Here is a 14,039-nt window from a genome sequence, read left to right on the forward strand (position 1 = left end):
TTATTTACTTTATTCTTCTAATATTTATTTATTTTCATATTTCAGCATTTTTTTATTTACTTATTTATTTGTTTATTTATTTTTCGTTATATTTCCACATTTTTTATTTACTTTTTAATTCATTAATTATTCATCTTCGTATTAATTTGCGACCTGATTATGTGCCGCTTAACTAGTGAAAGTGGAGTTGGACGCGCCCTAAAGGCACTTGACCGCTGTAGACAGGTTAATAGGGTGCTCTGTAACGCTGCTTAGAGCTAAATGCTGACTAAAAAAACATTGTTTAGAGCAGATTTAATTGTGCAATTGAAAGCAAATAACAGCTAGAAAAACAATAAAGTAATACGGGACATAAAGGAAACTCTAATTAATGAATTAAAGGTGATATTTAAGCGTGAGTTTGTGTGTTTCTGCAGCTGTTATCTCCATCACTCATCACTGCTCATTGTGCTCACAAAACAGCTGTGTTTTGGAAGCTGAATGGGATGTTTCAGCCTGCCTCAACAGGCCAGCAGTCATTACTGAAACACACACACACACACACAAACACACACACACACACGCACACACACACACACACACACACACACACGTGTCAAACTCAAGAATGCATCCTGACCCCAAAACTTTTTTTTTTCCAGCCACAAAGATTCAACTTCAACACAAAGTACCAAGAGAACTATTTCAGCTGCAGCTGCATAAGCAGTACTGCAAGTAGTAGTGGTAGTACAAGCAGTAGTATTAGTAGCAGTAACCATAGCAACGGCTGCAGAAAGACAGAAAGACAGAAAGAAAGGGGCTGCAGCAGCTGTAATCTGGTCCATGGATGTCTCAGAATAAAACACACAGCTGGTGTCGTCTTCAGATGCTCACACACACACACACACACACACACACACACACACACACACTTCCTATATGAACACACACACTCATGTTAAACATGCATCCTCTTCCTCTCTCACCTTTTAAGCAGAGCATGTCTTCCTCTCTCGGTGTGTGAAAGTGAATCTGATCTGACAAAGAAGGAAAACACAAGTTCAAACACTGAATCCTCCCTCCGTCTGCTGCGTCCTACCACAATAAAAGCCCCCTCCCTCCCTCCCTCCCTCTCCTCTCTCTCTCTGCTCAAACTGATCCTCTCTCCCATCATCCCTTTACCAGAAGTACTCCTTTACTGCAGTAAAAGTACTGTGGAAATACTCCACTACGAGGAAAAGTCCTGCTTTCAAACACTTACATGGAATAGCCTGAATAAAATCTTAAAGACCTAAAAATCTTAAATAATAATAATAATAATAATAATAATAAAAAACATATTAAAACCTTAAGGACCTAAAAATCTTAAATAATAATAATAATAATAATAATAATAATAATAATAATAAAAACATTAAAACCTTAAGGACCTAAAAATCTTAAATAATAATAATAATAATAATAATAATAATAATAAAAACATTAAAACCTTAAGGACCTAAAAATCTGAAATAATAATAATAATAATAATAATAATAATAATAAAAAACACTGGAAACCTTAAGGACCTAAAAATCTTAAATAATAATAATAATAATAAGAAAAACATATTAAAACCTTAAGGACCTAAACATCTTAAATAATAATAATAATAATAATAAAAAACATATTAAAACCTTAAGGACCTAAAAATCTGAAATAAGAATAATAATAATAAAAAATATTAAAACCTTAAGCAACTTTATTTATGTAAATAAATCAAAGACCTAAAAACCTTTAAAAGTAAATACATAATTAAAAAATGAAGGACCTAAAAAACTTCTATAAAATAAATAAATAAATAAATACATACATACAAAATAAATAAATAAATACAAACTTAAGGATCTAAAAATCTGTTAAAACATAATTTCATTACAGACCTTGAAAAATAAATAAATAAAAAATTAAAGACATAAAAGCCTTTAAAAGAAAATAATTAAATGAATAAATAAGAACTTTAGAAATATAAATATCTTTTAAAAAATATAGAAAGAAATAAAAACTTAAGGACCCCCCCAAAACTTTTAATAAATGAATAAATTAAAAACCTAAAAATCCTTCAATACAAATAAATTAATACAAAATTAAGGATGAAAAAATCTTTTTAAAAATATATTATTTATTTAAAGACCTAAAAACCTTTAAAAATAAATAAAAACTTAAGGATCTAAAAATGTTTATATATATATATATATAAATTAAAGATCCTAAAACCCTTTAAAAATAAATAAATAAAAAACTTAAAGACCTAAAAATATTTTTTTTAAATATATAAATAAATTAAATATTTTGATTTCCCTCTTTTTTATTTATTTAGTTTACTTTACGTTTTTACATACTTATTTAATTTTAAAGGTCTCTATTTATATATTTTTTAAAAGATTTTTAGGCGTAAAAATATTTTGAAAACATAGATAAATCGTTGATCCGAACGGGTCTGTCCCGGTTAAATATGGGTTAAATAAATAAAACTATTCTATCTGGTGTTTCTGGATTAATATTACTGCTGCATTAATGTCTATGTTGTATTTTTCACATTCAACATCAATACATCTGGACACAGCTGGTTTCACCTGGACAGGAAGGAACAGTACAGCTGTCAGATGAATGTAGAGGAGTAAAAAGGACAACATGTACCTCTAAGATGTAGAAGATGGAGTTGCCTCTGAGAACACACACCTGGCTGAAAGATGACGTCATACTGAAGTGGCTGATGGGAGATGTAGTCCTCTCTTCTGTCCTCAGCGGGGCATCTGCTTCTCCAGACCAAAATTAGCTTCATTAATCACCTTAGTCTGCCCTGGATGCACGCACACACACACACACATATACATACACACACACACACACACACACACACAGTATAACCCAGTTACTCAGCAGCATTATGCATCATCTATACAAATATGCTGTTTGTGTTTAAAGGTCCCATATTGTAAAAAGTGAGATTGTCATGTCTGTTATAGTATAAAGCAGGTTTAAGTGCTATATAAATACCGCGAAAGTATTGAAACATTCAATATACGGAGAAATACGCAGAGTCCGTATTCAGAAACTCTGCATTTGAAACAAGCCGTTAGGACTTCTGTCCATTTGTGATGTCACAAGTATACAATATTTAGACCATTACACGGTTTTAAACGTAAACATTCTAAATGTGTCCCAGTTTATTTCCTGTTGCAGTGTATGTAAATGACATCAGATGACAGGAAGTAAACATGGGCCCAAACTGTTGCCTAGCAACGCAATTCCGTTGCAATTCCGTTGAATGAGCTAAAACTGAGCGTTTTAGACAGAGGGGTAAATACAGGTATATTCAGGCAGACAGTATGAGGGAAATAAAGTTGTTTTTTTAACATTACAACATGAAAACATGTTCTAGCAGAAACACAAAATATAAGTATGAACCTGACAAAGAGCATAATATGGGACCTTTAAGGTCCTGTATTGTTGTTATATAAACAGAATATAATTTAAAGAAAATATCATCAATATTATATTAAGGGTCTAAATATAATACATTGCTATATTAGATATATTTGGTCATTAATATTGATGTTTAATATTAGCTTATTTGATCATTATAGCATCTATAAACAACAAAGATGTGAATTTACAGCAGTGGTTGAAGTCTCGCGATAACTGTGACTAGGGCGGGAACTTGGTCAACGGGACCGCTGTGATTGGTCAACGGCCAGACTGCTGAAGCGAGCTGATTGGCTGAGCTGAGGTAAACACAGGAAGTAGCTGCAGCTCATCGATAAACATCCAGCTTTAATACAGTTAGTATTATTATTATTATTATTATTATTATGAGAGATTCTGCTGCTGGTTCAGGTCGAGCAGCTGCATCTCTTATAAACACACCCGGTGGTAGAGGTCAGTGACAGAAGAGAAGTTTTAAAATGTGTGTTATTCATCCAGTTAGCCGGAGAGCATGTTAGCTGCGGCTCATCATCTCTTCACCTCCACCCAGAGCAGCTGCTCGTTTACCGGTGTTTACCGGTGTTTACCGGTATTTACCGGTATATTACACTACAGTCACTAACCCGGAATAGTGTGATAAGCAGTGAGTTCAGTGAAGAGATGAGAATCAGTTCTAAATGAGCTGTTTAAGTTCCTTTATTTCATTGTGTTTGCTTAAATAGAGTGAAATGTGAATGAAGTCTGGTGTATTTTAACTGAAGTAAATATGAGACTAGTTTATAGACTGAGATGAGGTGATATGGTCTTATTGTCTTTAATAATAATAATAAATAATATAAAATAATATTTAATAAAATAATAGAATAATAAAATTATATTTAATAAATAATAATCAATAAATAAAAACTTAAGGGCCTAAACATCTTTTTCAAAAATAAATAAATAAATTTAAAAACCTATCTTTAAAAACATTAAGGACCTAGAAATCTTTTAAAAATATATATATAAATAAATAAATAAATACTTAAGGGGCTAAAAATCTTTTAAAATATATAAACAAATTACAGACATAAAAGCCTTTTAAAAATAAAAAAAAATTAAGGACCTAGAAATATTTTTAAAATAAATATATAAATAAATAAAAACTTAAGGAGCTAAAAATCTTTTTTTAAAAAAAATATAAATAAATAAAACTTAAGGAGCTAAAAATCTTTAAAAATATATAAAGAAATTACAGACCTAAAAACCTTTAAAAATTAAAGACTTAGAAATCTTTTTTTTTTAAATATATAAATAAATAAAACTTAAGGAGCTAAAAATATAAAAAAAATATTTAAACAAATTACAAACCTAAAAATCTTAAAAAAATATAGAAATAAATACTTAAGATGATTAAAAAAACAAAAGATAAATAAATTAAAAATATTTCAAAACAAATAAATTAATACAAAATTAAGGACGTAAAAATCTTTTTAAAAATATATAAATTAATTAAAGACCTTAAAAACCTTTTAAAACAAATAAAAAATAAAGGAGTTAAAAATCTTTTAAAAAATATATAAATAAAATAAAAACTTAAGGACCTAAAATCTTTTAAAATTTATAAAAAAATTAAAGAGCTAAAAACTTCAAAACACATAAATAGATAAAAAATAAAGGACGAAAAAATAGATGTAAATTTATTAAAGACCTAAAAATCTTTCAAAACGAATAAATACAAAATTAAGGATGTAAAAATATTTTTAAAAATATAGAAATGAATTAAAGACCTAAAAACCTTTAAAAATAAAAAAATGAAGGACCTAAAAATCTTTAAAAAAAAAATATATATAAAAAAACTTAAGGACCTAAACATCTTTTAAAATATGTAAATAAATTAAACACCTAAAAATCTTTCCAAACAAATAAATAGGGACCTAAAAGTCTTTTAAAAATGATATGTTTAAATAATAAAAACTAAAGGACCTAAAAATATTTTAAAATATATAAATCAATTGAAGACCTAAGAAAAAAGGTATTTAATGAGGCCCATTCAGTTTAGGTATTAATTTAGGTATTTAATGAGGCCCAATCAGAAGCCAGAAATACCGTATTTTCTCAAATAAAGGCCAACACTAAATAGGTCTCATAATATAATGTACATTTCCATCATGTTGTTGTCGTCTGTTACTCATGTGAAGTGTTATTGTCCCGTTTCAGTCACTGTAGAGGAGCATGGCGTCCAGACGGAAATTTGATATCACGTTCAAAGAGAGCGTTTTGCAGTATGCGGAGGAAAACTCCGGAGAGGAAACGGCGAGGCACTTTAACATTGACACGAAAAGAATCAGGGACTGGAGGAAGCAGAAGGAGGAGCTGCTGATGGCGGACCGCGGGAGGGCGCGGGTCGCCGGAGGCGGGAGGAAGAAGGTGAGCGAGGAGCTGGAGGAGCGCCTCTCGGAGTGGATCTACTCGACGAGGGACGAACGCAGCAGAGTGTCCAGAAACATGATCAAGAAGAAAGCGCTGGAGATCTACCCGTCGGTGAGCGACGGCGGCAAGATGTTTGTGGCGAGCACCGGTTGGCTGCAACGATTCCTAGAACGCAACGACCTGTCGCTGCGACGCCGCACCGCCGTGCCCAAGGTCGACCCGACCGTCCTCATCGAGAAACTGGTCGGATTCATCGACTACGTCGGCAAGACGGTGAGCTCCAAGCAGATTCTAGAGAGGGACATCATCGCGATGGACGAGACCGCCGTTTGTTTTGACGACACGGCGCCGCACACAACTGATGCAAAGGGACACAAGAAAAACCATCTCACTGTCGTCCTCGCCGCCACGGCCGACGGCACCAAACTCAAGCCGTTCATCGTCTTCAGAGGGGCGTCGATGCAGCAGCAGCAGCTCTCCGGCGCCGTGGTTAACGCGTCGGTGAACGGCTGGATGAGCGATGCTCTCACCGCACATTGGCTGCAGTCCGTGGTGGGGAAATCCAGCGCCGCCCCGCGGCTCCTGGTTTGGGACTCGTACCGCTGTCACATCGGCGCCGCCACCAAAGCCGAGCTGAACTGCGGCTACGACATCACGACGGCGGCGATCCCGGAAGGCTGCACCAAGTACGTCCAAGCCCCCGACGTGATGTGGAACGAGCCCTTCAAGCGGAATCTCCACGACCTTTACGAGGAGTGGCTGGCCGGGGACGCGGATAAGGAGTACGCGCCCGGCGGGAGCTTGAAGCCGCCCGCCCGCCGCCTGCTGGTGGACTGGGTGGTCGCCGCGTGGGACAAACTGGACACGGACATGATCACCAAGTCTTTCAAAGCGTGCGGACTGTCTGCGAAAAGCGACGGGAGCGAAGACCATCTCATCGCCTGCTTCAGGGAGGGGCAGCCCTGCGGCGCCGGGCGAGAGGCGCTCACTCGGCTCCGCCAGCAGAGCCGCCATGCCGCCCAGGAGGAGGACGAGGAGGAAGATGAAGAGGAGCTATTTAACAATGAACTGGTAGTTCTTGACGATGAGGAGGAGGAGGAGGAGGTCCGAGAGCAGGGTGAGGATCTGACTGCAGCTAAACATTCAGACACACTGGTGATGTTTAAACGTTCATCCATTCCTCATTTAATCCCCCAAATGTTTCACAATAAAAGCCTCGTATGTTTCACAATAAAAGCCTTGTTAGGAAATGAAGGAATTCCGGCCACTATTTGAGAATCTACGGTACTCACCAAACTAAATACAGAAAGTTATTAACTCTTAGCTCTCTTATGGTCGACAACCTGCCGCCTACATTACCCACAATGCAACTGGGCCGCAGACAGTTGGGTTTACGATCTCAGAGAGAAAGTCATCAATGAATCTAAATTCTTTGTCTCATATAATAATTTGAGTGTTTAACTTCATTCGTCTCTGTCCAGCCCCGGTAAAACCAGCGATGTCCGTCATCCTCCAAACCCGCGGCGAAGCGGGCGGCGGCGTCGCAGCTCACCTGCAGTGCCCCCTCTGCGGCCACTTCTTCAAGAGCCACGCCCACCAGCTGACCCACATGGCGGCCTCTCACCCCGCCCGCCTGGACGACGTGGCGGTGGGTCGCCTCGGCAACATCGTGATGTACCAGAGCACGGCGCGGCTGTTCCACTGCTCCGACTGCTTCTGCACCAGCCGAGACTTCGCCAAGCTGTACAAGCATATCATCACCAAACACTGCGTGGACGAGAGGGAAGGGGGAGGAGGCGAGGAGCAGAAGGAAGGGGAGGAGGAAGAGAAGGAGGGAGGAAAGGATAAAAAGAAGAGTGATGCTGAGGATGAGGAAGAAGTGGAGGGACACGATGAAGATGTCACCTCCCAGAAGGAGGAGTCGGTGAAAGCGGACGGCGAAGGAGATGAGAGCGTGCTGATGTTCGACGGCGCCGGTTACCAATGCCTGATCTGCGGCTGGAAAACCAAGCAGAAGTCTCTGGGTCTCATCCACGTGGTGAGGAAGCACGACATCCCCAAATTGTACGCCGGCCAGGCCATCAAACGGGACGCCGGGGCAGAGGAGGAGGAGGCGGCGGCGGCCGGGCTGAGCGGGGAGCTGCTGAAGGAGGAGATGGCGGCCACGGCCAAAGTGGTGCGCTTCATTTCCAACCGCTTCGTGTGTCTGATCTGTGGCTGGAAGAACAAACTCAAAGGTACCGACGCCGCTTCACTTCCTCCACACGTTTATCAGTGAATCCATCCAACACGTCTCCACCGTCACATACAGACCCAAACAACCTGCCGCCTACATTACCCACAATGCAGCTGGGCCGCCGACAGTAGGGTGGGAGATTGGGATGTGTTAGTTACATTTTGAATAACCGTTCTAGTCGTTTCCCTCTGACCGTCGCCGTCTTGATTTTTGCCCGTCGCCGTATTGTTTTTTGCCCGTCGCCGCCAGCTTGGGTTTTGTACGTCGTGTCCATGTTGGTTTTGGCCTTCGCCATCTTTGGCCATCGGCGTCTTGGTTTTTGGCCTTCGCCATCTTTGGCCATCGGCGTCTTGGTTTTTGGCCGTCGTCGCTATGTTGGTTTTGGTCATCACCGCCTTGGTTTATCGCCGTCACCGTCTTGGTTTTTGGTCTTTGCCATCTTTGGCCATCAGCGTCTTGGTTTTTGGCCGTCGGCGTCTTGGTTTTTGGCCATCGGCGTGTCTTGGTTTTTGGCCATCAGCGTCTTGGTTTTTGGCCATCGGCGTGTCTTGGTTTTTGGCCATCGGCGTCTTGGTTTTTGGCCGTCGCCGCTGGCTTGTGTTTAGGCCGTCGTCGCTATGTTGGTTTTGGCCGTCACCGCCTTGGTTTATCGCCGTCTCCGTCTTAGTTTTTGGCCATCGTCGCTTTGCTTTTTGGCCGTCACCATTTTTGCCCATCGCCATCTTGTTCTTTTGCAACCAGAAGCGAGATGAGAGGTTTGGAGCTGTTAGTATGATGAAGTGAAAACACACTGTTAAAGAGTTAAAGTTGTCCAGACCGGATAACGCCGTGGTAGCGACCTGTCAATCAGCAGGTAGCCCCGCCCTAAAGCATCCCCTGCTTTCTGGTCTATGTGACTCGGGACCATCACTTACTAAACGAACATCGAGCTGTATGAAGAAGACTTGGAACATGACCTCATGTTTACAATGTTTCCTATAGAAGCAGCATCCGCTTCACTTCTCAGGTGAGGTTGACCACTGATCTAATCTCACCTCTACCTGTGTTGCAGGTTTTGCCATCAGTCACGTGGTGCGCAGCCATGACGTGGAGCGTCCGTACGCCTGCAAAGACTGCACGCTGTCCTTCTTCCTGCCCAGCCGGCTGCAGCAGCACGTCAACGCCGCTCACCGGCCCGGACGCTACGCCTGCCCCTTCTGCTGCTTCAGGTCCCACTGCCTGAGGGGCTTCAGGAGGCACTGCAGCCGCTGCAACGCCCGGGAGGAGGAGGAGGAGGGTGGAGGAGGAGGAGGAGGAGGAGGAGGAGCAGGAGGAGGAGGAGAGGAAGAGGAGAATGAAGAGGAGGAGGAGGAGGAGAGGAAGGAGAGGAGAGGGGCGAGGAAAAGGAGGAGACCAGAGAGGGTGATGGAGGAGGAGGAGGAGGAGGACTGAGAGGGAGGACTACATCTCTTTACTGTAATGTGATGCTAACAGTTAGAAAGCTATGTCAAAGGTCAAAGGTCAAACTGTGAGACACGACTCAATCATGAATAAATGTCTTTTTAAAATAATTCAGTGTTTCTCTGGTTACTAAGAATGTCCTGTTGAATTGCTTTTATTGTGGAGGGAAAAAAAGACTTCCTCAAAGGAAGTGGTGGAAGAAGTACTCCGATAACAGGAGTACAGATGGACAGAAACCAAGACGGAGACGGCTAAAAACCAATATTACAATGGGTAATCTGCTAGGAAAGACATCTAAGAAAGTACACAATCTTCTAATTAATTACTTAAGGGCAACAGGAATAATGGAGAGAATTTAATTATTATTATTATTATTATTATTATTATTAATAATCATAATTTTTTATTTTATTGTTTTTTATTTATTTATTTTTATTTATTTTATTATTATTATTTTCTTCCTGCCTATCTCCTGCTCCCTCCTCCAGTCCAGCAGGTGGCAGTAATGCACCTGTAAGCTGGTTACATGAACGTTGGTTGACGTCATCACGCCGCGCTGAAACACGTGGAGCTGCCAGCTGACTGACCAACAACATGTCGGTGTTTCACGACGAGGTGGAGATCGAGGACTTTGAATATGACGAGGACGAGGAGACATACTACTTTCCTTGTCCCTGCGGAGACAAATTCGCCATAACTAAAGTAAAGCTCTCTGTTAACTTTCCTCTTCAAACCAGACTCCTGTTAAAAATCTGCTACTTTAAAATTATATCTCCTAAATGACCCCTTTACATGAAATAAAAACACATATTTAATAACTTTTATTAATAATCAAAGTCTTATGAAGAATTCGGCATGGTTTTATTGATCATTTGTAGTGATTTATTAAAGATGTTCTATGATTTGTACAAGAAATAACGTGGGAAATGACCTAATTCCTTTTAGAACAGTCATGTTCTGTTCTCTCCCTCAGTGGCATGTTTACCTCTATCATCTAATACATGATGATGTATTATTATAGTTATTAAACCAGCAGCAGGATATGAAGTCATTAAAAAGAGCTCCATCTTTACCAGCTGACGCATTACAGTGATGAACAAATAACATTTATAAAAAAGATTAGTCTAATAATCTAAAAATAATCATAAATATCTCAAGATATTCGTAAAATATCTAAAATAAATATTAGTATAATATCTCTAAAAATAATAGTAAAATATCTCAAAATATTAGTATAATAAATATTAGTAAAATATCTCAAGATATTCGTAAAATATCTAAAATAAATATTAATATAATATCCCCAAAAATATTAGTAAAATAATCTAAACATATTAGTAAAATATCTAAAATAAATATTAATATAATATCCCCAAAAATATTAGTAAAATAATCTAAACATATCTAAAATAAATATTAGTATAATATCCCCAAACATATCAGTAAAATAATCTAAACATATTAGTATAATATCTCAAAATATTAGTAAAATATCTAAAAATAAATATTAGTATAATATCCCCAAACATATTAGTATAATAATCTCAAAATATTAGAAAATATCTCAAGATATTAGTAAAATATCAGTAAACTATCCCATCAAATATTAGTAAAACAGTAAAATAAATAATGGTAAATATCTGAAAGATATTACTAAAATATCCCCTAAAATATTTGTAAAATATCTCAAAAGTATTAGTAAAATAGCAGAAAAATATTAGAAAAATATTTGATAAATATCTAAAACATATTAGTAAAATATGCCCAAATGTTGAGTAAAATATCTGAATTGGGCATATCCCATCCCTTCAACATCACCGAATGTTTAATGCATTTGTAATACTTCTTTCTGGATGTCTGTCGTCTTGTTTAAGGTTTCTCAGGAGATAAGAACATATCATTTGTGATTTGTAATATAATAAAATATACCTGAACTCTTGTTGTTGTTGTTTAAAGGAGGATCTGGAGAACGGCGAGGAGGTGGCGACGTGCCCCAGCTGCTCGCTCATCGTTAAAGTCATCTACGACCAGGTCAGTGAACGCGTCACACCTGCTGTTGAAGACACCTGCTCCTTCAAAATAAGAGACCCACCGTGACAGGAAGTCTTCCCTGTTCACCATGTTGTTCTGATGTTCTAGGAGTTGTTCCTGTCCGGGGAAATCCTCGAAGCTCCGTCGTCTACAGAAACCAAACTGGAGCTGGTTCAGACCTGACCCCCCCCCCAACCTCCTCTTCCTCCTCATCATCATCAGAATCCATGGCGTCTGAGGAGCTGCTGCGTCTGTTGGTCCTTTAATAGTCTGAAAAACAAACCGGTGTAAATATATCTCATATCACAATATTAACTTATATTTTATTCTCTCTTGTGTGAATATTGTGCTTTTATTTTAACAGAATTAAAACACATCAAACAGCATGTTGTTTTATTTCTGGTTGATTTCATTGATTTAGATTTTCATTTATTTATTATATAATAATATTCTGGTAGTTGTTGGTTTATTTGTGCTATATTGAGCTCTTTTCTGTCACTGAAAATAAAAATATTTAAAATACATTAATAATACAAAAAACTCAAGATAAAATAAAATTCTAATTATATAATTAAAACATAAATATACAGAAATAAAATATATTAAATATATTGGGGATTGATGAATTATGAAAAAATATTTTTAATAATACAAATAAAACAAATAAAAAAATAAACTCTAAATAATAATAATTAAATACAAATAAAGTTGATTATAGGCTTGAATAAAAAAACTAAATATAACATAATGGATGAAAAAAAAATTATAATAAAGGAATAATAAAAAATAAATGCTGGTTTTAAAGAAATATTAAGAAAATCAAGTGACTGAAAATAAACTATAAATAAAATAGAACAAAAGATAAAATAGATTAAAAATAATACAGAAAGCAACAATAAATTAAATAGCATAAAACAAACATTCAAATTACAAAATATGTGATAAAAATAAATGATGCGTAAGTTAATATGAATTAAAGTAATAATAAATACAAATAAAGATGGTATTGAACCTTTCCTGAGGTTGGGGAAGGACATGGTTTTTCATCTGGCTTGTTGTGTTCGCTTATTAATTTAGTTTTATTAATTAAAATTACTAAATTTGTTTATTTTAATCTATTTTTATTTCATAATTTTTATACATTAATATTTAATACTAAATAACGTTTAATGTATTTTCATTTCATTATTTAAATATATTAATTTCAAATACTAAATCCCTTTATCTAAATCTATTTTTTATTGTCGTTTAAATATAGTAATTTTAAATTCTAAATACCCTTAATTTCATCTAAGTTATTTCATGAATATATTAATTTAATATACTAAATTCCTTTATTTACATCCATTATAGTATTCATCCAATATTAAATACCAAATAACTGATTTCATACCCTGCCCTGAACAGAGACCCATAACACTACAAGCAACATGGAGATCTCTCTCTTCTGCTCCTGCTCCACTTCTGGCCCACAAGCCAAAGGAATAAAAGGCGGCGTCAGTGTCCAGCCCCTCTCTTGGACTTTGGTTTCAGAACCAGTGCAATGTGTGGAGATGAGCCCAACTATATCTAGTTGATACCGCTCCACCTCCCACACCAGCTGCGGTTCCTTCCCCACCAGAGAGGTGACGTTCCACGTCTCTAGAACCAGTCTGTGATGTCAGGGGTCAGCACCCGGCTCACAATGCACCCGACCCCATGCCTCTCCCTGCCGGTGGTGGGCCGCAGTAAGTTGGTGTAAATACTGAGAGTAAATAATAGATTGTATTATTAGAAGTAGAAGTTTGAGATTCTATATTATTCTGACCCCAATCTGTTGTTGCTGCATTGCATTGTGGTCCAATTCCTGCTCCTGATGGATTATTGAATGTATAGATTGCCTATAGAGTTGTAGGTATGTGTGAGGTAAGTGTTACTCAAACTCAAGTGTGTTTGTGCGATCGCTGTCCTCCATCTCTGTCATGTTTGCAGTCTATCATCATTCCTCCACCTTCACATGTACATCATGGGTCTGATTGCATTCTCTCATAGGGTGCATCTTTCTATCCTGAGGGGGTTTCAGGTGTACTTACTGTGTGCTATTATCGTACCAAACATTCCGTCCTTATAGTATATGCAAACAGACGGTTGTTTTCAGAACATTCTTTTATTGATGACTTTTTAATGACTGTTCAAACTTGTTCCATCGTCATGTATCAGTAATTCTTATCTTTTGAATAGGCCTATCTGATTTTGACCTACTTAGAGTGTATTACACCTTTTAACGTTGTTTGTGAACAATATATAAGTTGACCCCCTTTTGCTGTTATATGTACTCAACACAACATGTAGAATTAAGTTCAAGAAAATCAACTCAGTTTACATTTCCCTTAGTTTCATGTTGTCTGAGTTGAATTCTAACTGTTATGTTGGTAACTTGTATCTCCCTGAGGCCCAGTATCATAGACACACTCGGCATCCAGAACCTGAAGAG

General features: G+C 37.4%; 2 protein-coding genes across 4 annotated transcripts; both read left to right on the top strand.

The window, feature by feature from the left end:
* Positions 1 to 3,673: 3,673 nt before the first annotated feature.
* On the top strand, positions 3,674 to 9,645 carry LOC119483644. 3 transcript variants are annotated; one of them, XM_037761961.1, is made up of 4 exons: positions 3,674 to 3,803; positions 5,647 to 6,976; positions 7,341 to 8,096; positions 9,147 to 9,645. In XM_037761961.1, exons 2-4 carry the CDS (start codon positions 5,662 to 5,664, stop codon positions 9,524 to 9,526), a joined length of 2,451 nt encoding a protein of 816 aa, XP_037617889.1. In that variant the 5' UTR covers positions 3,674 to 3,803; positions 5,647 to 5,661; the 3' UTR covers positions 9,527 to 9,645. The 3 variants fall into 3 exon arrangements, with proteins under 3 accessions (XP_037617889.1, XP_037617890.1, XP_037617888.1); XM_037761962.1 differs by having other exon boundaries at positions 3,768 to 3,900; XM_037761960.1 differs by lacking the exon at positions 3,674 to 3,803 and adding an exon at positions 3,907 to 4,090.
* Positions 9,646 to 10,029: 384 nt separating this feature from the next.
* On the top strand, positions 10,030 to 11,952 carry dph3 (diphthamide biosynthesis 3). The gene is made up of 3 exons (XM_037761963.1): positions 10,030 to 10,237; positions 11,492 to 11,566; positions 11,675 to 11,952. Exons 1-3 carry the CDS (start codon positions 10,130 to 10,132, stop codon positions 11,747 to 11,749), a joined length of 258 nt encoding a protein of 85 aa, XP_037617891.1. The 5' UTR covers positions 10,030 to 10,129; the 3' UTR covers positions 11,750 to 11,952.
* The last annotated feature ends 2,087 nt before the right edge of the window (positions 11,953 to 14,039 follow it).

This window comes from Sebastes umbrosus, chromosome 24, assembly GCF_015220745.1.
Source record: "Sebastes umbrosus isolate fSebUmb1 chromosome 24, fSebUmb1.pri, whole genome shotgun sequence".
Lineage (NCBI taxonomy): Eukaryota > Metazoa > Chordata > Actinopteri > Perciformes > Sebastidae > Sebastes > Sebastes umbrosus.

Bases quoted from the DNA above. Each gene is read 5' to 3' on its own strand.
- LOC119483644 (XM_037761961.1), top strand. From the start codon at position 5,662: ATGGCGTCCAGACGGAAATTTGATATCACGTTCAAAGAGAGCGTTTTG. The intron at 6,977-7,340 runs GTGAGGATCTGA...GTCTCTGTCCAG, and splicing joins GGAGGAGGTCCGAGAGCAGG to CCCCGGTAAAACCAGCGATG. The intron at 8,097-9,146 runs GTACCGACGCCG...CCTGTGTTGCAG, and splicing joins CTGGAAGAACAAACTCAAAG to GTTTTGCCATCAGTCACGTG.
- dph3 (XM_037761963.1), top strand. From the start codon at position 10,130: ATGTCGGTGTTTCACGACGAGGTGGAGATCGAGGACTTTGAATATGAC. The intron at 10,238-11,491 runs GTAAAGCTCTCT...TGTTGTTTAAAG, and splicing joins ACAAATTCGCCATAACTAAA to GAGGATCTGGAGAACGGCGA. The intron at 11,567-11,674 runs GTCAGTGAACGC...CTGATGTTCTAG, and splicing joins TTAAAGTCATCTACGACCAG to GAGTTGTTCCTGTCCGGGGA.